Raw genomic sequence first — 26,778 nt, 5'->3', positions numbered from 1 at the left:
TGAGTTCCTCTGTGGAATGCGTTCTGCTGCTGTTGCACTCACCCAGCACAGAAGATCTCAGGAGCTAATTCCTCTGGTCTTTTACTAGAAACTGACAATTAATTGAACATAAAAAAACCTTGAAGGGTCTTAACACAAAAAACATTACTTGAAAGATCTTTTCTCGTTTTATTAGAGTGATGCCAAGAGGCCTGAACTCACCTTGAGGCTCCCTTTATCATTCACAAAACACACAAGTCTGTGTCCCAAAGGCTGTGTAGTCTGAAGAGGAAAAAAACCCAACAGCATCCAGAAATATTGGCAACCCCACGTTACATGTGAGGAGCTAATATACAGGGAGATTAAGTCACTTGTGTAAGGACATACAGGGAGTCTGTAGCAGAGTCTGAAACTGAACCCAGGTCATCTCAGTCCCAGCCAAGTGTCTCAACCACAAGACTATCCCTCCTCTTCAGTATGTCAGTGTAGAAAGTAGGCCAAAAAGCAGTTTCCATCCTTTTATACACAGAATTTTGTAAGGCTGTGAAGTATTATGTATTAGGCATCTGGATCAACAGCAGTTTCTGCAGATACTTTTATCTGTAAACAGAAGCAAAGCCTGTAAGGGCTTTGCAAATTTTACATAAATTATATATTTTATCTATAAATAGCATAGTTAAATCTATAAATACTATACTTAATTTCAAGGCATTTTAATGATTTTTAAGAATGGAAAATGTATGTAAGGGACTTAGGTATTCTGTGGCTCTCTCATTTTCCTATGTTTTGGGTTCTGCTACTCACATACCATAATGCATTACCTGTGCATTAGTAGCTACACCACGCTATGTATACATTACTCCACGCGGTGTAAACTGAGAAACGGAGGCTCAGGCTGCATGACAGGCTGATGCACCCATGCTACTCAAAGGTTAAGTACTCCTGTGTTGGGAGTTAGTGAGGCTTGAAGTTTGCTGACTTGAATCTGAGTGGTTCCTATTATGTTGAGTACTTATGTTTTGGAGAACCTCTGTATAACCAGCGTGCTACAAAACCTCTGCTTTAACCTTTTGTACCCCATATGGAAGAAAAGAAAAAAGTGCAAGATGTGCAGATATGTATACATGCGTATCCATTATCCTCCTTCAACTAGGATCTCCCATTTTTGTATGAAATGAGCATTACTGTGCTGAAGTATACAAAGAACAGGCCAGAACTGTTCATTCCTCTCAGTGCCCTAGTTAGCTGTTCACAGACACCTGGTTCATTTACTGAACCCCTGATTCCTTTCTCCCACATCCCCCAAATAAAACTTACTTATCTGGTTCTCACTGATGTATGTTCTGGAGCACTACTTTTATGAACTCAGTTTATTGAAACTATTAATTCCAGATGTTCTGTGTATTTACACAGATAAATTTCAGTGATTGTCATGGCAAAAATAAAAAAGGCTCTGAAGGACCACTAGGATTTATGTGGCATGGAGGTGACAGAAACCTTGTTTTTCAACCCAGAATGTCTAAAATAAGTAGTGAGAAATCATCCAAAACTGTATGGTGATCAGTGTAATGGACCATCGAGTACAAATGATGGTTTCCAAAATTCTGACAGTATTCCCTGTGAGCACATAATTAGTAAAATACAATTGGTGCGTTGCTTTTGGTTGAGACAGTATGGCCCAGCTTATGGAAAGAGGTCTTTGATCTCTCTCTTCTCTTCACCCCCTCAATGTGTTCCGTTTTCTACATGCCAGCATGTGCATGCACAGTCACAGGCAACAGGATTCCCCCACTGAATTGTCATTCTCTCACCAAAATCAATGAGTGTTCACTTGTAACTGGGATGTGGACTTCATGCTGGATGTCCATGTCTGGGCACCTACAAAACCAGCAAGTCCTGTCTAATAGGGAGAAAGCATAAATCTGTTGGGATTTTAGTCTCAGAGCTTGAATGTTCATGTTCAAGGCACTCAGGCTAGTGACTGTTTCCCAAGTTTTAATGACTTGCCCCATGTGTGAAGGCAAATGAAATCCTAGGACCTGACATTCCCATCAAGTAGAAGAGATGCCAGTTGCCAGTGCTGAAGTAAAAGTAGATGAACAGTACCTGTTACAGTAAAATAACGTATACACAGCAAGTGTGACGAATAAGGAAAGACCAAAGGCATCAGCATGGATGCTATTAAAAAGAAATGTTAAACAATATGCTGAGAATGCAGAGTTGCTTGCATTTTGAGTAAAAGCAGTTTCGCATGTTTGCCTAGAGTTCATGGTAATTTGAAGTCTTTCAGAAAGACTAGCGATTGTTCTCCACTAATATCTTAAGTTAAAAAATAAAATGTGCTTTTCATTACATTATTAACAGAAGAGTCAGTAAAGATCTTTAACTCTTCTTGCCTGCAGTGTGCAAGTAAGAAAAGAACCCTGTTTGATAATTGTCTGTGGATATTCCCCCCCCCCTCCCCCCACCATTTTAAGACAATTAATAATAGTTCTGTACTCTCTCACTACTTGGGAGAATTAGGCTTTTGCTAATGGTTTTAAAAAAGAGTAGTTAATTGACAGTTGTCATAAATAGTTTGTATAATCCTTAGGTTAAAGATGTGATGAGTGCAGAAAGTCTTCAGTCACTCGAGGCCACTCATTCATTGACTTTGTGGGATATCCACCCATTAGTGCTAAGCAAAGGGGACACTCCTTCAACCAAGTGAAGACAGGAGTGACAGTAGACCTTAAAGAAATGATATAGCTTTACTTTTTAAAATTAAATACTAATATATCTGATGTTCATTGGCTCTTTCCAATAAAAATAGAAGTCTAGAAACTCTGTGAGTATCTTTGATTTTCTGAAGATCATTCACAGTTAACAACAGAGCAATTTAATGCTTTGGTAAATATTACAGGAAAGTGTTAAAGAAGGAAGAACCCTAGGCTCACTGAAAACCTGTAAAAACCAAAGAAGACCAGAAAAATAATAACTGAGAGGTAGGGTCCACATTAATATCTCTAGAATTGTACACAAAATTAAAAGTAATGAAACAAGTGAGTGTTATCATCTCGTGTACTTAATATTGGTGGGTATAATATATCTGTATTTAATAAATGTATACTTGCTTAGTTGAAAACACTTGTGAGTCAAGGATAGATCATTGGCCTCTTGGAAGGAGATGTTTTCTATTTCTAGCAACAGGTATTGAATACATGAGATAATTCCAGAATTATGGCAAGTATTTTGTAACATTTCAACAGGGTTACCATCAGACTTACTCAGAGTTAAGTTGTGCATGTTATTACTGTGTTTATTTTTGGACCACAGTCTTAATGCAAATCCCATATATGTGGTTATGCAAAATGAGCCAGATTCTCGTCATGATTGCACTGGTGTACACACAGAGTGATGCCATAGTTTCATTGAGGAAGGAATCTGATCCTGTAACACAGAGAGTTGCATGGTATTTCAATTAAGTAGTTGATGTGTTTCACCCTTAGAGTTAGAGGTGAGATAGTGCCGGAAGCAACTTTCGTACGTTATTGACTTAAATTTGTAATGCTTTCTGAGATTCTTTTAAGGGGTCATTGTGCAATCATGAAATGAAATAACTGTTAAAATACTTCTGTGAAAATCAAAATACTGTATGTTGTCTTTTTTTTTCAGGTATCTGTTGTGACTTTTTCGCTAGCTATTTGCAACAGAAAACTCTGTGTTACCACCTTACTCAAAACCAACAATATTAGTTACTCCAAAGTCTTCAGGCTAGTAAAAAAAATTCCAGTGTTTACATAATATAAAATCTGCCATCAGTAAAAAATATCACTAAAAGTACATGTATGTGGGAAGTACTGTGAATACAAAACCCCGGGCAGGTGCCTAGTTGAAGAAATTTGGCCAGGGAGCTGTCTGCCATGTGGAGAAGAGTCTTCATGGGAATACAATATGTGCCTCTTTTGTTTGGGTGAAGTTTTCCACTGCCATAATTTCTCAGGAGTGCTGGTCCTTTAGGGTTATGGCAAAAAGGGAGCTTGCTTAGGTCAAGCTGGGTAATTCCTGGCAGCTGTTAGTTACACAGGAGTGAGAAGAAATTGTTGATTGCTCTAATTACCTTGTTAAAGAGCTGCCAGGACTTTAGATGTTCTGCATTCTGTTAGGACCACAAAAGTTATTTGTCCATGTGTCATTGTGGTAATATATACTTACCAACACCCAAAACATCATTATTAGACTTACTGCCTTCCCTTTAAGTGATCCACACTGAAAACAAGTCGACTTCTCACCATTCCTGCTCTATGTTTATTCACTGTATTTCACTTAGTTTGAGCAGTGAAATTGGCTCCCTTCCTCCCTCTCACCTCCCCTTTTTATTTATAACCCGTTTTCAATTCTGGACTGAGTTTCATTCCAGTGCTCTGCAATTGTATTGTGTTTCATGACACTGCAGAGGAACATTTATATTTTAGGAAAAAAAAAAAAAAAGGTTATGTCTAATATATTGTACCACTCCCTCTCCTTTTCAAATGTGAGCTGTATCTCTTTAAATCCTGTGTGTTGCATTGTCTGAAAGCATTTTCCCTTTCTTTGGATGCTGGTCTATTTAATGTACTGTAAGTCATTAGGAGCTATTTTTCTTACACAGTGTGCACTACTTTTGGATAGTCTCAGTTATTTTATTGTCAGTGTCTTCTGGAGCCAAAGAGAAAAAAATATACAGAACTCGTCTACAAGCTTTGTCTTTACCTTGCTATGTAATAGTTAATACTTTGTGGTATGTTAAGAGACTTTCTATAACGTGGCACTTCTTAAGAACTCTTTTTAAAAAGTAATAAACTTCAGCCAACTTGTTCTTTTTAGAGTGAAACTTCCAGAGTTCTTCAATTGAATCCATTCTCCTTAATAATCATCTGGTCTTGACAATAAATATGTCACCAAAGTTAGTTACTTTTTTGCAAAGAAAGATGGAAATAAACTCAGAATTTTATTTCATTGTTGCTAGCCTGTGAAAGAAATTGGAAAAATTAAAATCTGCAAAGAAATGTTCCTTTGTAGCTTATACAGGAAAGTAGGGGGCTAGAGTTTGTCAGGTAACCGATTATTCAGAAATGAGAAGTTATTCTGCATTAGCTGCATTGCTTACTGTTTTCTTCATCATGGAAAAGAATAAAATGTGGTAACAATTTTCTGTATTTGGACTACTGCCGCACATAATTGGGAACAACAGAGCTAAAGCCTTGATTTTGGTGAAATGCTTAGTCTGCGTGTTGGATTAAAATGTGTGCAACAAATCACTCCAATTCTGTAATAATTTTTTGAACATTATTTTTTTATTTTATTACTGTAATGTTATTACTTTTCAGTTACAGACTTCGAGAACTGGGTCAGTTGCAAGAACAAAATTGGCATGAAAATAGTTGTATATTTGTTCTGGAAAATGGATTGCCAAAATACTTTTGAAAATAGTCAGCCTGAATTGTTCTGTACATCAAATGTAACTGATAATGTTAGTCTCACATGGTTAGTAAGCTTTTATTTAAAAGTCCTGTTCTTTAACCAGTATCCTAGGAAGACTAGATAATATTTGCTCGATAGACATGTTAAACAGATCATCTGTGCAGAATTTGGATTTGTGAGGCAGCTTACGGAATGGAAAATAAATTTAGGCTGAGGTGTGCCAGCAAGTCAATATAAGAGAACAATTTGCAACAAGCAAAGGTGAGGAAGACATGCAGAAATGGGGTCATCAGAATAATGAATTAGAGGATAATATTCCTGGGGCTGGAGTATATGAGGCAGTAACTAACTTTCGTGGCTCACTAATACAGAATCAAGAGTTACGATACCAGTGGAAGTTATTTATTGCAAGTGTTAGATATGCTTCCATAGATGTTTTTTACTCTTGTTAAAATAACGAGAGGCAATTTGGAGCTGTGATCTGTCCGCAGCACAGCTGTGGTATTTTGAGGCATTTCTGCTGCCAGATTTATAACTCTGCCAGAAACAGTGCCTAAATGGTTGTACTCTGAGTCCCTAAGTCCAGTGGCATCTTAGCACTAGCCAGTGTTAAATCTCAGCTATTTGAGCTCTGTGCTGCACTGTGCACTTAGGCAGCTGAAAAAGGGTCTTGTTAATAATAGCCTCAGCCACCTCTGGCACTGGAAGTGAGCAGACAGAAGTGGCACGGTGGTAATTTCTTCACATACCACAGCTAAACCTACCAACCCTCACTGGTAAGAAGTGCTAGACATCATAGGAAATAAGTTCTAAAATTTTTACAAAGATTTGTTTTCTTTCCTTCTGAACACCCTCTGATATCTTTGCCATGTACTTTCCAATGATGACACACTGGGATCTGACTGGGGTGAGTAATGGTGTCTGGGTGGGGGGAGGAGAGGACAGGGAGTGCTTAACAGTGAGTAATTATTTAAGGAAATGGCCCGTGTGGAAAAACAAGTGTTGTGATTGGCTGCATTTATCAACTGGCATTTTGATGTCACCTGTGGACGAGGAATTATTGAGTCTGAGTTTTTAAATGGTTGGAAGTCAGTGCATTGAGCTAACATGGGAATGTTGTGTTGTGTGTCTGGTCTTGATTTAGGCTGTGAAGCAAGATGTGTGACATGTCCCCTGTTGGGAAAGATGGAGGTAAATAATAGTTATCCTACAGGTTGCTCAGCATGGTCATTCACTTTTCTGACCAGTAGTTAAAAACCACTAAGTCCTGTATGCAAAACGTGATTTCATGATAGCCTACAAGTAACTGAAAGGAACATTTTGCAAATAAAAACGGAGTTACGAGCTCGTTGCCCGTTGCTGTTTCTCTGGTACAGGGACACACAGAGGTTTGCATTGATGTTTGGGGAGGGGTACATGTGTAAAGCATTCTGTTTGTTCTCTCTGTCCTTATCAGGAGATGTTAGGATATCTGAAAATACCTAGAATCACTTTGAAGGATATTTGGAAATTGAGCCTGAAATGCTAAACCTTTGTGTTCTGTAACTCTCTGTGCTGTGGTGATGCTTACTGCTACAGTTGGCTTGGTCATGCTGTGCTCTTGTGTCAGCTCTGAGACTTTCTGTAATTCTTAAGAGTTTTACTGCAAAAATTCTCATTTCAGGCACAGCACATCCTGCCTCCTGAAATGAGGCACATGGTGTTTTTCTCCATCATCTTTAAATGTGTTGTTGCCTTCTCTGAAGAGAGTGAAATGATTGAAATACAGTGAAACATACAGTGATGGAAGCTGTGTTTTCCCATTAACAGTACAGTTGTTTCTATAATGAGAGGTATGGTATGGTTCCCAATCCTGTCAAGAAACACGGCTTTCTCAAAGATCTAAAATTTTTTAAGAGTTGTGTTTCTTATCATATCTATGCTGCCATTGTGTCATCATTTACTTCAGATTTTAGGTCAGACTATGTGATATGCATTTCTTTCATTCCTGGTTTTTATGCTCAGGAAAAGTGACAAGGGTTTTGTTTGTGCAAGGACCTCTGAATCAGCTTTGGTAAATATGATTGTATGTGCTTATTTTTAGGATTCATTTAAGATTCTTCATTTATGGCTCCGTGAAAGCAATTTTTATAAAACACCGTCTTTATCCCTATTCCAAGAACATAATTGGCATGACATCATTCTCATACCATTCTTATTGGTGACTTTTGCATTGATACAGAGTTCCCTTCTGTCCCATTAAATTTTCCCATATATAAGTGTCCAGCCACTAAACATTTTTGATAACTCCTTTGGAAATCCCATCATCTGTTTTTTCTAATCCTGATCCTACGTTTTCTAATCTGAAAGTTGTGTTTAAGGCAAATTCTCCCCCTCTGTAACAGAGATGTGGTATCTTTTGTTATATCTAGCATTCTCAGCACCTGCCATTCCAGACCAGGGAAAGATGGAAGCTTGATTTCTCATACTGTTCCTGCATCTGACTGCAGTGCTGCATTTTAATTACCCAGTGTTTTTTTCTGCTTGCAACTGCATAGGTACTAGTTCTCTCACCATTTAAAATTCCATTTTATACTTTAAGAATGCCACTGAAACCCCAAATTGTTAGAAATCTTTTTTTTCTTTTTTTTTTTTTTTTTTTCATTAGAAATACATGTTTTGGATGCTTGAGGAAAAAACAGAGTTTAAATTTGCCTAAAGTCATGTACCATGTGGAAAGGATTCAGCTACATGAAACTCAGACTGCCAGCCTTTTAGCTAGCGTTATTCTTTGGCTGTGTGAGATCAGTTTCTGAAAGAGCATCCTCAGGTGTGACCGATTGCGGTTCTCTTTTCTGATGGCTGGCCAAGCAGTGGCATGAGCAGTCGAGTGCAGTGGGTCACATGTGGGCAGCGCTGAGCAGGCTTTGCAGAGGCAAGGCTGTGTTTCTGCCTTGTGCAGTCTCACTTCCAATGTTCCTCTTTTATCCTCAGCTGGTAAAAAACAACAAACCAACCCACCAAACAGCAGAAACAAAAGAGCTGCTAGGCAGGAAAGTAAGTTCTAATAAAGATCAGCTTTAAGGTACTTCACTTGCCTTAGAGCCCTTTCTGACCTTTCTTTCAGTATTTGTACGGTAATGGAATATTCCTTTCTTTCCTTTTTCCCTTGTACTGAAGAGAGGGAAAGTTGCCAGTTTGCGTTGCTGAGGGTGGTTTCAGTTACACAGCAGTCTTGGCTGCATTTGGGGGTTCATGCAGAATTTACCCATGTGAAGTGCTAACAGCTAGGAGGAATGCTTCCTCCCTCCAAGCAGTGTTCTTTGCTGCTCAGCCAGTGTGCAGCACAAGGAACTGTGTGAGCTATGCATACTGTGTGCTGAAAACTGGGAAAGCAGCATTTATTTTATCTTTACCCATTTCTTTATGATGGCAAGAGATGGTGTTTTCCTGTTTTTGATAGTGAGATCTTGCTCACGGTAAGATAAATGCTGCCTTGCTAGGGTTTCATCCTTTGACCTTTGCATCCATTCAGTTTCCGTTTATTTTAAGAGAGGTGGAGGAGTCTGTCAACCTCTCTAACAGGTGGTTATTAGTTTGGAAAATCAGGCTGTTAATTTGAAACATCAAGAACTCTTTACAGGAGATTTATAGGGAATTAATCTTGGAGGAAGGAGTGGCCAGAATTTCATCCAGCATCCTTGCTCTAGCTCCGTTTAGTTAAAAATTTAGTTTAATCCGGGCTCCATTAGTTAAAAAAAACAAACCAAAACCAACAACCTGTATTTTTACATTAAAAATTATATTGTGCTTGCAAACAGAAGGTAACGTGAACTGAGGGCTTAAGATCTGTATCTGGTCTCAAAAGTCTTGCATTATCGTGGTACTTGGAGTCTCTTTGGTGCTGTCCAGCATTACTTGGAACAATTATCATTATTTATTGCTGTGCTTGGTTTTGATCAAAGGCTGCCAGTACTACATATTTCAGCAGCCTCTCTGATGCTTTTAGGAGCATAAAGGATCTTTTGAGAAGATAACTAGAATTATTTGATGATTGTGGCTGAAACAGGAACAAGCTTTAGATCAAAATGCAGCTTGATTCATTCCTGCAGACTTAATAGGCTGGATTCTTGCATGGTATAAACCAGCCTCATTCTATTGCCCCCTTGCTCTTTTTGACAGAATATGAACTTAATGTGGTTTTACAGTTTCTGCCATCTTCTCAGTTGTCTGAGGCTCCCTGTGGAATTATTTCCTATCAAAATACCTAAGAAGTATGTGATGAAACATATAAAGTTGTTAGATAACTGTGACTAATGCCTTGCTGAAGGCTGCTTGCATGTGCTGCAGTTTGCATTAGAAGTAACATAAAACATCTGAATTACTAGTTGCACATCTTTAAAAGATCATTTTACTAAAATAATTTCAAGTCTCAACATTCTTCAGTTAAAATGAAATTACCTCTGAAAAAAAAAAAAACAACCATCAAACCAAGAAAAATGTGTAGTAGGGTTTTTGGCTATATTTTTTCCTGTTTCTCTTTCCAACTCCTGATGGATCACTTGGTACCTTGTATTTGGATTTTACTCATTGAAGTAGTTTGAATATTCGCAAATGACATGAATGTGTAAGGAAACTTTGTTGTTACAAAATATTGTTTTTTTCAGCTCATATCCCAAGGCAATGGCTTGTAGCATAGACCCTAGGGTTTACTGCATATTCTGAAATGAGCAGCATTCATGAAACCAAACACTTTCAAGGAAATCTCTTTACATGTGATACCATTCCCTTTTCATTTTGCTGTTGTGTTCGTGGAATCCCATTTCCTTCTCATAGGCCTTCATCTTGTAATGTGTCAAAAAATCTTAAACTTGCTATTAAGAATGGTTTAAGTTTAGGGCTGTTTTTATTCAAGCCTCTGTATGGAGGAGTCTTGATGTGGATTTCTCTGTGGCCATAGGTTGGTGTGTACATCCAGAGTATCTTCTTCTTACGCATTTTCTGACCTTTAGAATTTTCCATTAAGAACACAAAAGAAAATCATACTTGTGAAAAGGTGAAAGATTGAGAAAATAGAAGGAAAGCAGTACTCAGCAGAAAACTGAGCATTAAGAGTAAAATTTATCGAGGCAAAAGATTAGGTGAAAATATATTCTATAATTCTCCATACTGAAGTGCTATGAACTTGGATAATAATAAAGAGGAGCTGGATTTGCTTGGTTTTGAGTGCATATTTGACCTACTTCATGTTACTGAAACCTCGTGGAAAGATTTGCATGATTATAAAGTTAACTTCATTGGGTTCACCATATTTCTAAGTCATATTAGCTACTGTTAAGTCATTTATAGCTTGAAAGCAAACAATCGTAAATGCTGATCCATTCATTTTCTCCCATAAAATACAAGATGGGTTATTCACTACTGTCTGATGCGTGCTTCCCACTGCAACTGAGAACAAAATGACTCTTTTTTAAACTGTCTATATATAAACGGCATAGGGACAATCTACAATGAAGGATTTCATTCTGAGGAGGTACACTGGAGATTTCTTGTTGCTGACACAAAACTGTGGTGTTTCTAAAGAAATTGTCACCTATTGTTTTAATATTACGAGTTTTAATCCTGGGAGTTTTGCATCCAGTAAAGCATGCATTCTCATTTTGTTCGAGGATGAAGAATTGATCTTGAAACTAACGTCTTTTAATTGATAGGTGTAATTGGTCATGACTTATTTGTATTCAGTTGTATGTTGAACGAATGCGATAAAGCTGGCAATACTTGGTTTTGAGCTACATGCTTCCAAAGCTGTATGTCTACAATAAGAAAGAAAGCAATGTAAGTTTTAACAAAAGCAAAACAAGCCTGTCTTACTAGGAAAATGAGAGCAGTTACAAAAATACTCAAAATGGGAAAAGAACTTGATAGAAGCTGTAGTGTAGAAAATTAATAGGGGAAGTGAAGGGACGGACACAATGAGAAATACCAAGCCAAAAAAAGTTGAGGCAATGACAAGGAATTAAGAACCAAGGGTAAGGGAGATGTTATGAGAAATTCTGACCCATTTCATGATGAGGCTGACAGAATTGTTAGGGAAGAGGAGGGAGAAGTGTTCAGTAAAAGTAGCTGTACTGTCCAGAGGGGACAAGACAGAAATTTCATATATGCAATCTGATACCATTTAAGGATGACATTAAATAGCAGTAATTGCATTTACATATTTTTATACAGCTAGTCCAGCTCACCAGCACCAGGGAGACTGAAAAGAGCTAGCTGAAAGGTTCTCATATCATGAAGGTTAATTCCTCATAAATCTGGAAATACAGGACAAATTTCCAGAGGCTGTAAGAAAATTATTTTTGTTCCAGTATTTTAAAAGGAAAAGAGATTTTCTGGGTGGTTACAGGTATGTTTAATAGGCAAAAGATAGAGTAGCAATTATAGGAACTAATACATAGTTCGTGAAGAGTAAATGGTATTTAGTGCCATTTAGTGCAAGTTTATCAGAAATAAGTTTTTCAAACTAGCTTGATATCCTTTCTGAGAAGATCATGCTTAATTGATGAAGATAATAGTACCAATATAGCACTACTGTATAGCTTACAGGACTCCTCTAGCCATTTTATTTATTATATTGAAGAGTGGCGTGATTAATCAGCAGAATTACAGCATATGGACACAGCATCCATGGATTGGAATGAAAATAAGTTAAATGATAGGTTTCAAGGTGCACCTGGTGTGGGGAGATGGGGCAGATGGGAAAGTCATTCATTCTTAGTTCTGCCCTGTTTAATACTTTTTACTAATGGTTTAGTGGAAATGTATCATGGTTAACAAAGTTTGGAAGTGGCACAAAAATTGGAGGAATTTATAATGTCATGACTATAAGGCAGTGTGGATTACTTAGTGACCTTGGCTGAGGCACCTGGTAACTTTCAGTACAGACAAACATCAGGTTTGTAAGTTGCTGGCTGTGCTTACAGGATGCTGGACTCTGTCCTAGTGCACCGTAGCAGATAAAACATTTTAGGGTTGCCTGTGAAGATTGAACTGGAGCGCGCACCCCGGATATACAGGAGACAGCAGGAGCTGGCAGTACCACTGTTTGGTTTTTGCCCTTGCAGAATGGAACAAAATAAAGCCTACTAGTATTTTATTAACATCTTAGTTCAATTCTGTCTGTTGGCTAAGTGGCCTGTCCTACCATAAACAAATCAAAGCAGATGTGTTCCACATGCCCTCCATTCAGCTGTAGGCAAAGCTTACCCACGTATCTGGTACAGCGTATGCCTGAATAACAGTGAAATCTGTCCTCAGAAAACTTCCTGCAGTCTGTATTCTCTTCCCTTGAGACTCATTTGAGAACACTTGTGGAAATAAACATATCCTAACATTTTTATCACTATTATTTTAATTAACGCGCTGAGTATTTAAAACAAACTGATGAAAAGACCCCCTAAAGGATATTGCTGGAGGTTTAACTAGGTAGCAAAGGGGGCCTGCAGAATCTGAAGTTTATCATACTCCTGGTAAAATAGTCAAAATGTATTTAGAACCATAGATTCTATTCTACGATTCTATCATCTTAAGTATATAATACTTACAGTAAAATAGTCACCACGTATTTCTAGACCTGCTTATTTTCAGTGGATTTGAATGGAAAGAAAACTTGAGAAAAAGCCTGTGCAGAACACTGCTAAATAAAACTGTTGAGCTGGTGGGCAATTTGTGTGTGGAAGACTTGCCTAAATGTGCTGCTGTTTTGCTTTATTATGAGTTTTGTTGTGTATTTCTGTTGTGATGCTGATTAGGTTTCCTGTCTTTGGCGCAGATTACAGGACTGGCCCTTGCTTCACATTGGTAACCAACCAGATGTGCCAGGGACAGCTCAGTGGAATAGTGTGCACCAAAACCCTTTGCTGTGCAACAGTTGGGAGAGCATGGGGCCACCCCTGTGAAATGTGTCCTGCCCAGCCCCATCCCTGCCGCCGAGGCTTCATTCCAAACATTCGAACTGGTGCCTGTCAAGGTAAGTTAGCAGCAAAGCTTCCCCAAAAGCTGCTGAAATTGTTACTGGATTAAGCTTAATTGAGTTACACTGCTGTGAATAACCTGTCCTAAGCCATTCTCAGCTATATGTGTGAAGAATGGAAAAAAATTGTCAGATGCATTACTTCATGATTCAGTGAGTGCCTGGTGTTCAAGTGAGTACATTAGTAACTTAGGTCATGTGAGAGCAGCCAGCATCTTAATGAATTTCTCACTGCCAGCAGCCCTTTCCCTTGGTTCTGTAATGGTGTTTTTCTGAGTGTACCATTCGATCATTCCGTGGAAGAATTTATTCTGTTTCAGAAAGCACTCAAAACATGCAAAACTCAATCTGTGGCAATACTGTTCCATTTACTCGGTGTGGGATATTTTAGCTAAAATTTGTTGATTTTGGATTCATCTTGTGTGTCTTACCTCTTGAGCTACACTGCTTCGACCCGGAGAAAAGTGCCTGTCATGCCATTTGAAATGCCCTATTATATATTTTATACAATTTTGGAAATACATTTGCATTTGTTTCAAATTGTAAAATCCACCCAGATGTTGCTTACTTCTTTCAGAGCGTGCCTTACCGTAGAAAGTCCTTACACTGCTTTTGGCTTTTATTCTAATACTTCCAGCTGTATAAATTCTTGTATTGTCTGGATGTCTGGCAGGAAACAGGAGAAAGTTAACAGGGGCAGCTATGTATTAAACTAATGTGGATTATACATTCCCAGGACCATATCTTTGGGGCTAGTTTATTTCAATGTGTCTAACATTTTCTAATGGGTTACAATATTTTTGAAAATAGGGGAGACAAAGATTATAAATCTATAAGTAATTTTATTTAATCATGAAATTCCTATGAAGGACTGAAAGGCATTCCATTGCATTGAAAATGTAGATACCCTCTGTAACAGGCCAAGTCCTGGTTGGTGCCTGCAGACAGGCAGGATGAACTTTGAGATGGACGCATTTGTGTATGCCACATAATGTGCATGGGTTTTGACCTCAGCCATTCTGTTCCCCTTCTTGCTGTAAAGGTCAGAACTAAATTGTGCAGAAATCTGTGAATTGAGGTTCTGGACACTCCTGAAATCTTATGTGCATAAATATGTGGCCCACACCCCTGAACTCATGCCACACCTAGTTATATTCCTCTTGTTTGTGTCACGGAAAAGCTGCAGTGACCTCTCCAATGGGTTTGTGCAGTTCGGAATAAGGCTACTTCTGCTTGCTGCACATTTCTTAGCATGCAGCTACAATTATGCTAATCTGTATGCGGTGCCAACACAGTTTTGGCGCTGTATGTTTGACTTGTACTTTCCAGTTTTCCCTTCTCTTGTAATGTGTTCATAATTTCAACAGATCTTCTATGGAACCACATATTAGCTTTATTTTTCATGCAATTGTACTAAATCCAGTCCTTTTGAAATCAGATAACATCCATTCAGACTGAAGACATTTCAGGGATTTCACATCCATATTCAATCTAAATAAAGGAAAGCAGGTTAAATAAAATCCAGGTTCTCTGAAGAAAAAAAGGAACCATTATTATTGCATGGAGAAGTTAGAAAAAGTAAACCGGAGGGAAGAGCATGTTTATTTTAAAAAGTAAATAGAATATCACTGCCCACACTTTGACTTTGTCTGTCTGGCGGAAAGTTAAAATTAATATCACAGCTGAGATTTTTAAAGAGACGAAAGGGGAAAATGAAAGCCAAAAGGTGGGATTTTGAAACAGACATTGTGACTCAGGAGCATGACTTCTATTTTTTAAATAGAATTTTTTTAAAGTCAGTGCAGTGCCATGAAGTCTGGCTGATCACCGTTACTAAAGCACAGCGTGTTGCTGCAGCTAGGGTCCCAGCAGCACTGGGGTTGTGAGGAGGGTGCTGAGGCTGTGCTAGTTCTCTGTGCCTCCCAGCACGGTGGTTAGCTCAGGCACAGCACTGCTCTGCCTCTGCTGCTGTGCCCCCCGACCCAGTTCAGCCAGCCAGGGGACCTTTACATAATGCTCTGCTATGTGGTACAGATATGCCCCTTGGCATTCCTGAAACTTCCTACTCGTGGCTCCCAGGGAAATTGCCTCTTGGCCTTTTGTACAGACATAATACTTTGCTTTTCAGACTACAAGACACATTACAGCTGGCTCTCTGGGATTTATAAAGGCAGATTTGAAGGCATCATCTCCTTCAGCTTGTGTCCCTGCATTGAAACTGATCCTAGAGTGAAGCCCAAGAATTCAAGAAACTGGGTTTTACCAGCAGCAGCTGGTAGTCCTTGGGGAGATGGGGGAAGTGCAGGCATTTGGGTTGGAGAGGAGCAGTGCTCTGTTTGGTCCCGAAGGACGGGGAGCAGCAGACACAGGGCAGCCCCTGGGGACTGTGTTCCAGACCTCCACTGTCTCCTGTTGCAATGGCACTCCTCCTCCTTCAGTCTCTTTTCTCTAGCTGTTACTAAGCCATAGCAACACTTTTGCAGCTAAGTGACAACACACATGTTGTGCTAAAATAGCTGTGAGGCCAAAAACTGGGGCCTCTTGAAAACGTCTTGAGCTTCCCACCTAGCCTGTGATACCATTTTTGTTGTTTCATTTTCTTGTGTGAAAAAATCAAAAGCAAAGAGAGAGAAATAAAGGAGAAAAAAACCTTCCAAATTTATGAATGTCTAAGCAGATCATTAATAATTCCTCTGGAGACGTTAATTATGGCTATGAAAGTTCTTGAATCAAATCCTAACCGCAGCCTAAGGTCATGGGTGCTGATCTTACTGGAGTGACGAGTTAATGATTTCCATCAATAATGACTATGCAGTTCCCCATGCCGCTCTGTGAGGCCCCCTCCATGCACATTGCACGCTGCTCCTCCATGGCTCCTGCATCTCTGTGCTGGTGGGCTACATGCTGTAAGGAGTTGCCAAGATTTTCAAAGGGGCAAGTGATTTTGGGTGCTCAGCTTCAGATACTTTAAAGGGACCTGACTTTTGGCAGTGTGTGTTCTCTGCACACCATTCCCCAGATGTTTTGGAAAAACAAAGCAATAGCAGTTAGATGTTTAATGTCTGTAACAATAATAACCATGTGATTTCTTGCAGAAAATATTTAGAGTACTGTACTTAATCATACTTTACATAGAGTAATTACAAAATTAGTGTCTGTCCTCACAAGCAAGTATCATAATATTATGATGGGTGAAGAATGGATTTAGGCATATTTACTTTAATTTCTATGTAGACAAATTATTATGGCTGTTCTTGAGAAATGAATTAAAAGTGGGTGTTTTTTCCTTTTTTACATGATAGATGTGGATGAATGCCAAGCCATCCCTGGGATCTGTCAAGGGGGAAATTGCATTAATACTGTTGGATCTTTTGAGTGCAAATGCCCAGCTGGACACAAGTTTAATGAAGTGACACAAAAATGCGATGGTAAGAACTTTTAGAACTTTCTTCTGAAAGTAAAGTGGGGGAAAGTTTTCTTTTTGGGGCCAGTTTTGTTTGTTTGGGGCCAACAAGTTTGTAACAAACTTTCCAGTCTCTTTTGCCTTTGAATATGCAAATAGCATTCTTCATAACAAATGTGAGTAACAGTCCTTTCTCCTTCTAAACCAGAGCATCTTAAATATTGCCCCTGCAGCTTTTCCCAGCTTTTATTCACGTAACATTTTACAGGCTTAAAGGTACATCTGAAACAAATTAAACTTTAAAACTAAAAATACCTCTTAACCAAGAGGTTGCTTTAGAAATGCTTGAGGCACATGTCTCATTTAACTAATCATTTAACTAATAAGTGTGTATGACTGGGAGGTTCAACACATTCCTACCTGCTCAGGTAAACTGTATTTAACATTAATGGGAGTTTGACACTGGTGGATGAAGACTGCAGGACTATGCTCTAAACTCATCCTAGGAGTTGCAGATGTTAAAGAAGGACAAACATTTTATCTGCCCTTATTGGTCATCCTATTTTGGCGTCTAGTAATTAATAAATTATCTAGCAGCAGATGCTGGATAATAGTGTGGAAATTTGCTGTGCATGATAATGGAATCTTGCTAATTTTTAATTGTGATTGGATAGTATTTTTTCTATATATAATCAGGCATAGGCGTTCCTTTTGCTTTAAAAAAATTTTGGATACATAAGGAACAGAGTACTAAAAGTGTCAGTTGCACAGTTTTGATTCATCTTCTTTACAATGAAGTCCAGATAATGTTTAAACTCTTACAACTGATTCTCCTTTCAGTCATTAGACAAAAACTAAATTAAATTGAGCAAGACAAGTTTCATAGGTGGTTAGTGATTTTGGAGTGCCAACTTTCAATCATAAAGGTGTGCAACTGTGAGAGTAAGGTGTGCATCCACCACCTTCTTGCATCAGGTGCTGTTAAGGAAGCACTCAAAATTTTTTAGTAATTTTGGAAGTATTATGACTTTTTGAAAAGAAAAATCCCTGTTTCAAGCAAAACTGTAAATTGAATTGCAGGTTAGAGAAAACAATTTCAGGAGAGTTTGTACACAGTATGGTTTTCATATTGACTGCTGATGGTTTTGGCAGGAAGTAACCCACATTTAGGGTAGAACCAACATTGCAAGTACTTCCTTCAGGGGGTGAAGTACCACGAACATGGTGAATAGGAAAGACTGAACATGTGCCTTGTTAACTATTAGCATGTGAAAAAACGAGGACTGTAGGCTTGCACAGGCAGCGTTGTATAAACATTCCTATGGTATTTTTCGATTGTTGAATCATGTAAAAAAAATCCAAACAAAGAACAAAAAATTCCAAACAACCACCACCTTCAGAGCCTGCACTTAGTAATAGTTGAGGGACTGGACCCAAGAACCTGGGATAGCTTGGTTCATTCTCAAATCCTGCCACAAATTTCCTGCTTCATCTTGTAAAACCCCTTTGGAGTGATCACCTGGCTGCTAAGATAGAATTAAGTTTTCTTTCTTCAGTTCCATACCTGTAAATTTTTGAACCTCAGCAGACAGAAACTTACTTTCAGTACATCTTCATATTACATACCAAGCAGTTTTAGTTAAAGCCGTGTGGGTATTAATACAATTCAAAGAATTAAAAGTATAATCCGTATAGAACTGGCATGAAATAGGATAGTGATTCAATAGGTAAGAGCATAGTCACCTAAGAACAGAATATCCATTCTGCTTTTTTAAATTATCCTTTTAAGTTGAAATCTCCAGTGTAAGACAAGGTACTTGCATTATAGTAATTAAATGTAATTAATACATAATTCACATCTGATCATGTGCTTGGTTTAACTTCCTATCCATCAAGTAGGACTTCTGGCAGCTGTAATGTGTCCGTGGTCACTGATTTAGTAGAACTGGGAGCTACCTGCTGAATTACCAGTACTCATTTTGTAGTGGGTCCCCACTGAAGTAAGATCATGATAGAAATCATCAGGTACAGTGAGACAACACAACAAGATGGGAAATGAGGTGTGTTGGCCCAAGTTCACTTTGTTAGCATAGCTGATGGAAAACTGTATTTTAAATATTACATTATTTCAGTGCTTCATATAACCATTCCTTTTCCATTAATGCTGAGGTAAATACTTTTTTTGTGGTGACTGGGGGGAGTAATTTTTCCTGGAGTGACATTTACTTCTGTGAGTACATCAAGTATACTTACCTTTATAAAACTCACATACTTAACAATGACAATGTTGCTTATATGAATGTCAACACTAATATAAATAGTGAAATACTGTTTGGGTTAGGCTCAACCCTAAAATAAAGAGTGATGATTTTGCTTTTAAAAAGGTCGGACTCTATATAAACAGTGGCAACGCTGACTTTAAGATAAACATTGGTGAATGTGAGTCAGAAAATGCTTGAATCTGATCCATTTACGACTGCATTTTTCTCTGTTAATTAAGGGCTTTATTCAGACCAAAATTCAATTTCCACATTTTTTGTCACTGAGACTTTTGGGACTCCTGTGGAGTATAATCCTGGAGCAGAAGCCAGAAGTCTCTTAGCAGTGCTCCCAGGGCACTTGGACTTGAGGCTTTGGCAACACCCTTGAAGTAGCACTGAACAAAAAGTCACACCCCTCTCACACACCCAAGTGAGAAATGCGACCCACATCACGGACAGCTAGCAAGATGCTGGGGAAGAATATGTGTATAGGGGGCCCAAGGTCCTGCGCTGCTTAGGATGGGTTGATCTGCAAGGTCTTGTTATCTGTATGCCACCCCACTCCCCCTGCTCCTTTCCTGCAAAAGCAAGGGACCACAAAATTATTAGAGCATCCAGTGCTTTACCTAGAGGAAGAGGAATTGATAATTTTTGTATTACTGGATTTTAGTATTATCACCTCCACAGGAAAAGAGCAGAGATCCTCTCTACTTGCTAAAACACTCATTAACAGTCCTGTGGGACTTTGGGTGTTCCCCCATCTGTTGAGGCCAAATTCCAATTTAGGCGTTACATTTAAATTCCTCCAATCATTTTTAATGACTACAATATTATTCACTCCTTGCCTTGGTCTGTTGGGTGGTGTTGCAGTATTTCATCTCAGAAATTTTTGTGGTTGGTGAAATCATTATTACAGCCATGTGTCTATCTCTTTGTAGATCTCTGGAGGAGAGGTTGGACAGAATCCTGTGATGCCATTATTTCTGGCTGGATTCTCTTTGCTGGGAGAGCAGCTGGGTCATTGTAGATGGCTGTGACAGGCAGTTGTCAATGATCACGCTAGAGAATAACCTCCCTTTCTTCTCTGCTTTGCTGATTCTTCTTGTAGGTGCCATGGAAAAAAGCGAGCTGTTTTTAAGCTCAGCTGGACTCCAGGTTCCTAGAAGATGAGAGCAGTGCTAAGTAGATACAGCTGCATTGTTAAGACAGACACTGGAAACCAGGGGGAAAGTAACTACACTCACAGGCAGGCTACTGATGGTAATTAAGGAGCAACTGGGGCTGGCATAAATTATTATTCACATGCATAAACTCCTAGCTGTGGAAGAAACCCTGCAAGTTCCCTCTGTTCATATATGCAGCTATGGTCAGGTATAGGAGGGTATTTATTAGGGTTTTTTCTGCAGTCTTTGAAAGTTTTTCTGCATTGGATCTATGATTCTGTGATTTAGTACACAGATTGAGTATACAAACACAATATGGACTTCTAAATCACTGACAAAACCTAAGAAGAATTATTGACATTGCCCAACTTCTGCAGTAGATCTTTCAATTATTGTCCAGAAATCTGTTGAAACTTCAGAACATTCGTTTAGCAAAGAAAGTCAGGAAAGGTAATTTTTGTTGCCTGCAGTTATCCTGCTTTGAGCTATAATTCTGTCAGGTTGCATTATTTAAACAGTGCTTAACTGTTCAGTGCTTTTGTATGGGGGATTTCCAGGAGAAACCCAAGGGCAGTGAGAAGGATGGGTAATTCAGTAGGTGGTGCGCTTCCCTTTGAGTCAGTATTGAACCATGGCCTCAGTATGGTGCCACGGGATGTTGTGCTGCTGGAGATACTGTGAGATAGAACCGTTAAGCTCCTGATCACTATGGTCATTACAGGTCCCATGACAGGTTTTTTTTTTTTAATTTTAGTGTGCAGAATTCAAACTGGAGGGGTTATGTTTTACTTACAGTTAGTAAATCCCCTCTGCAGTTTAAGATTTTCATCCATCATTATTAAGCAGTAAAACTCTGGCTTTTGGCAATTTACAGATGCAGTATTTTCTTAGGTTCTGTTTCACTTGTGTTTAACTAACAAAAGATCCTGGTTTAAAACTGCTGATTATGCCCCTAGTACATAGGTTGGGAGGGGTCTCAGACCACACTGAATTTGATCATTAATACAAACTATAAAATACCTGTTGTTGTGCCAGAACTGATACAGCTAACCTTCCCCTGCTTCAGCTAACCTTCCCCTGCTTCTGGTTTTTTTTTTTTTTTTACTCTGAAGATATCGATGAATGCAGCACCATTCCTGGAATCTGTGATGGAGGAGAGTGTTCAAACACAGTTAGCAGTTACTTCTGCAAGTGTCCTCCAGGGTTTTATACAGCTCCTGATGGCTTGAAGTGCATAGGTGAGTAGAATCTTGTAAGTAAGACAGTAAGCGTCATGAACATTCATGAATGTCTAAAATGGGTAGCAGTGTACCAGAAACATATTTCAATTTGTGATCTTGAAATCCTTCTTTTATGTAGAAGTATATCATGTGCCTGTCTATATATGTATGCTGAAACAAATTTTCCATTTGTAGGATGTTTCCTCTTTCCCTCTTTGTTGTGACCTTCCCTTTCATTTTTCTTGCTACACTTTTTATGTTATGGCATATTTGTTGCCTTAAAGATAGGCAGAACTTGTTTAACACATCTCCTTGATCCTCTTGCTCTCATCTTTATGTTTGATTTAGTCCAGGTTAGATTCAGCATTTAGAAAAGCAAATATACTTGAGAAAGAAGGTAATCACCTCAAACAGATGTTTTTTTCCTTATTCCAGCTGTTATGACTGTAATGCAGATATGTTTCATTAAAGGAAGTAGTTTGATAAGCTGGGTGTGGGGCATTTGTATCTGCTTTCATGATGCTCATGATTTGGCAGTGGTGTTCGTTCAGGCTTTTACTATGGCAGTGCAGAACTTGTCGTCCAAAGGCCAGACCAGGAACCAAAGGACTGTGTGAGTTAAACGGCTGCTGCTGCAGTGCCAAAGCCATGAGAGAGTAGTGTTAGCACTTAGATACAGCCTGCTCTGAAGCAGGTCAAGTATTCAATTAATTTTTTTTCCTAATTTTTGATGTAGTAATTTCTTTTTTCACTGCCAGTGCTGAATTTTGAGCAATTATTGTCGTTTGGGAATCAGATGAAACGTTTCTTTCCTCAGTTTTGGCTTGCTTCTTTAAAGGCTCATACACAGGGCCAGCACTGTGGTTCGAGAGAGCGCTCAGTCTTTTAGTACCTTTGGTAGAAAATCATTTGGGAAAAAATAGGAAAAAAATAACCTCGCAGACAGAAGTACCAAATGATGCTAACTTTCCCAAGAGATCTGGAAGTAGTTTGGGTTTTGTTTAATTTTGAATGGTGCCATACTATTTCTGCAGGTTGTGAGAAATGAACTGTATTTCTTCCATTTTGGTAGATTGGATCCGTACTGTACACTTAAAATGCCAGTGGAAGTTGCTTTTATTGCTTCAAATTAATAGCTTCTAAATGACTGTGGATCATTAAATCATTGATTGGTGCTTGTACTTAATGTTTATGAAAGAGATTCACCTTTCTGTAACAAAAAAATTCCAGAGATGCACAACTTCCATTTGCTTTTTACTTTTTATAGTCATTGCTTAGTCAGGACTGCCCAACATTTACACCCATGTTATATTCCTGCAGTTTTCCAGCCTTTTTACCCACTGTATTTGTAGGCTGAAATAATTCAGCTAAAGAAATGGGTATTTAAATGATGACAAGCTGTGTTAAGTAATATGTCAGACTATGAGCTATCATTAAAATTTTGGCTTTGTGTCCAAGGCAAAACGTGCTACATGGGAAGCGCTATTAATTATCTGCAGATATTTTGGATTCATGTCTAATATGCAGACTGCATACTTGCCATATTAACAAGACCAGAGCCCAAATCTGTATTTGAGCTGGGCAAAACATGTAATCTTGATTTAATTACGACATGCCTGTCTTAAGTGAAAAGTGTTAGCTGAACGTGTCTATTCTGTTAAGAGATGAGGAAGTGCTTCTGAGACATGTGTCCCTTATGGGACTCAAACTGAGCAGCACTGGAGCCAAACATCCAAAGGAAGAACTGGGAGTTCCATTATTACAAACCTTAAAAATTAGAATAGACAAAGCAAAGATGATATCTCCTAGAGCTGAAGAGCAGTAACAAGAGCAGGACATCTCAACTCAAGTACATGAAGAGTGCTATGAAAAAAGCTACTAGCCCATACTTGCAGCTGGCATAAGTTTCTTTGGTCAGTGTTATTTCTCAATGTTTTTTTTTCCACCCCCCCTTTTTTTCCTCCCTCTCTCTTTCTTTTCTCTCTGTTTTTTAGAGGCACATCTTTCTTGGAAATTATTTTAATGGTGATTTTTTACCTTTTCAAAATCCTATATCTTTTAGTGAAAAATACTCAAATACTGAAAACTGAACAGTAAAAAAGTTGTTTCTTGCTGTTCTCGTCTTACTTGTTTGTTTTACCATTTGGAACAGAAAATGGAAGAGAAAAAAAAAAAGAGTCAAATTTGATTAGGAGTATGGAAAGATTTAGCATTTTTCTCACAGACTTACTTTTTCTGAAAACAGCGTGGCTTTTGGATAAGCTCTTACACCTGTAGGTAGACAAAGATGTTTGCTGTGTGTTTACCTTTTTATGGCACATTGTGTGCTTGGCCAGGTCCTATGTAGATCCTTTTTCTACTTTTGCCCTTTGCTGCTTTTAAGTGTTTCAAAACTTGGTAATGACCAAAACTGAGAAGGATTAGTTACAGAGGGTGATGACAGGGTCTGTTAGAGGACTGACTGACTTACTTATCATCCACCCCACGACCACACCAAGCATCTGAGTAGCTCTTCAGGGATACTGGAGAACAGTTTCCTCTCCAGGGAACAGTTTGCATCAGAGCTTTACTTGTTTTTTTTTAAATTGTAGATTAAGGAGTGTATGTATTTGGCAGTTTAGTTGAGTACCAGGAGAAAATGGAGGACCAGTAATAGAACTGAATAGACATTTTTTCCCTCCGTTTCAGATTTCCATTATATAATAATATGAGTGAACTAACTGAAGTTTGGAAGCAAAGGCCAACTGACTCTTTTAGCTGTACTGCCAGTAATATCCATGTTCAGGGTTCCAGCTATTAAAAGGCAGAACCATCACAGACTCTCCTAACTTATCACTATATATCAATTTCCTCAAAATAATAAGAAACTTCCCTGCTTTTTTTATATCCACTAGAATAGCTAGTAAACTCTGGAAAGCATCATTACTTGACAGATGAATCCACCATGCCCTGGATAACTGAGATACTGTTTCTTTAGAGAATGGTGTCTGCTGTTGTAAGGTTATATCTGCAACTTTTTCCTCTATATTTTGACAGCAAATGGTTGTATATTTTAGAAACAAACTTAGTCTGGTTCATTGTACAGCATCAAATCACACCACAGCTTATATTGCATTTGACATGATGTGACATGTGAAACAATTGCTCAGAGTTTCAGATTGTATCATAAGTGGGGGTTTTTATTTATTTTTTTTCCTCCCATCTATATTTTCTCTCCCTTCTCTAAGCTGAGGGATCTCTGTGCAGTGCTGTTAGAGCTGAGTGGACGAAATCTGGGTACAGGGCGTTCTGTGTACAGCATGTGCTTACCCTTTTCAGACAGGAAGCCAGCACATCTCCATAAACAATGTGATGGCACCAGTTAAAGCTATGTTGCTCTTTCTTGCCTGCAAGCCTATATCTTGTCAGATCACTACATACTTCAGCTGGGGAAGCCATGACTGATGAAAAATAAATTAAGGCTTTGAAAGCTGCAGTGTTGCGAGTTTACTGCTGTACATTGGTGGCTTTCAAATGAAAGCTTAAACAGAATTGATTTGGTACTATCCTTAATAGAGATGACACTGCAATTTTTCATTGGGGGCACAGAAGCATGTTTTATTATATGTGGAGTACATGTTCTGTTCTATTTTTGCCTCCATTAATTCATTGCTGTTCTGTATTTCACTTCAGCTTTCTTGCAGAAGGTGTTACACCTGAATCCAAAGCAGACCAAATATTATCTAGATGTTCCTGGTTTTCTGTCTTTTGTTTTCTGATTGTTGTAATGTTGCAAGTGCTATGCCATTGATAATGTAATCAGCTAAGAAAAAGGTGCTTTCCATTCTGTGAAAGTCACATTCCTCACTGGACTGATGATTACATATCCATTTCTTTCTGTTGGTAGATGTGCGTCCTGGATACTGCTTCTCTTCTCTGACCAACGGGCGCTGCGGCAATCAGCTCCCCCAGCCTTTGTCCAAAATGCAGTGTTGCTGTGACAGCGGCCGATGCTGGTCTTCTGGTGTAGCCACTGCTCCTGAAATGTGCCCGATCAGATCCACTGGTATGAATCAAACTGTATTCATAATTATGAGCAATGTTGAACACTGAATTAGGCAGTGATTTTCTTTTATCAGTAATGTTTTCATTAAAGAACTACACGGAATGGTTGAGGCTGGAGGACACCTTGGGAGATCATTTAGTCCGGTGCCCCTGCTCAAAGCAGAGCCTCCTATGGCAGGTTGCTCAGGACCCCCAGGAGGCTAGAACAAGCAGACATAAACAAGGGGTTTTATCCGTTGCTAATTAGTGTTGTAGCCTGGTTATTCCAACCTTATCTGATACAGGTTTCATTTTCAACATCCTCTTCTAGCTTAAGTTGCTGCCTCCAGAGCCTTCTAATAGATCCCTATTCTCCCTGCATTTTCATTCTCATTGGAAAACTGAGGTTTCCTTCCTCTTATATCTAACTTTCTGAGGTGCCATTTATTTCCTGGTTTGACACAGAACACGATTTCTGTCTGCTACCAAAATGTGCTGTACTTTATCGCCTCCCTGTGTATTGAGATCCCCAGATAATGTGGGATTTGAATTTAGAGAAGATGGTGAACAGATTGTGAAACTAAGTGTGAGGGAGTGGAGGAAAGATGTTTTGGAGATGGTTTAGGACTGGAAACCTAATGAAATGCTTTAGAGAAGAAGAATGCAAGAAACTTAAGGACTGATGAAAGCAGCTCAAGGGAGGTGCAGAGTTTAGGGAGGAATGGGGGTCATAACACTACAGCAGTGTAACTCCAAAGAAATTGTCAGAGGTCATGTATGGGAGTGTTTATTATTCTTGTTTTTAATCCTTTGAGTGAAACTGCGTAATACTGGAGCAGAGATCTATGATCAGAACTCTTGGAAGACTCTTCCTGGTTCTGTCAGTATCTCATTAATAATATTTAAACATGTTAAATGTCCAAGACTGGCTAGAATAATGCTAACAAAATAGTGTAATCTGTTGATGCTCATATGAAATAGGAACACAAGGAGAAAACTTTCAGTCTTAACACAGTGTCTGCTTTCTTTACATACTTTCTAATTATTCATATCTAACTGGTGAATAAATTGGGTGGAAAAGTGAAGTAATTTGGCCAAGGCTGCAGACTGAGACGTGGTGGTGAAGGAGCTAGAACCCAAGACTTCCTGACTCATAAATCCATGCAAAGTCTTCCAGATCATGGTTACATGCCGGTTTTTTTTAGTTTTATTCCTCCCCCCCCCCCCCCCCCCCGACTTGGGATATAAATTACTCTTTTGAAAAGTGCTTTGAAATTTT

At 38.7% G+C, this 26,778-nt stretch overlaps 1 protein-coding gene across 5 annotated transcripts in view; it reads left to right on the top strand.

Moving 5' to 3' along the window:
* The window catches only part of FBN1 (fibrillin 1), a 171,983-nt gene that overhangs the window by 56,868 nt on the left and 88,337 nt on the right, over positions 1–26,778 (top strand). For all 5 annotated transcript variants that reach the window (XM_080394652.1, XM_080394651.1, XM_080394650.1 and 2 more), the window contains 4 exons: positions 13,229–13,426; positions 16,732–16,857; positions 21,369–21,494; positions 25,363–25,521. In XM_080394652.1, coding sequence (XP_080250778.1) covers positions 13,229–13,426; positions 16,732–16,857; positions 21,369–21,494; positions 25,363–25,521 — 609 coding nt within the window. The remainder of the gene's footprint in view (positions 1–13,228; positions 13,427–16,731; positions 16,858–21,368; positions 21,495–25,362; positions 25,522–26,778) is intronic.

Source organism: Falco punctatus (assembly GCF_963210335.1).
Source record: "Falco punctatus genome assembly, chromosome: 7".
Taxonomy (NCBI): Eukaryota; Metazoa; Chordata; class Aves; order Falconiformes; family Falconidae; genus Falco; species Falco punctatus.
The sequence above is the reverse complement of the archived record's forward strand: the minus strand, read 5'-3'. Positions and strand labels throughout refer to the sequence as shown.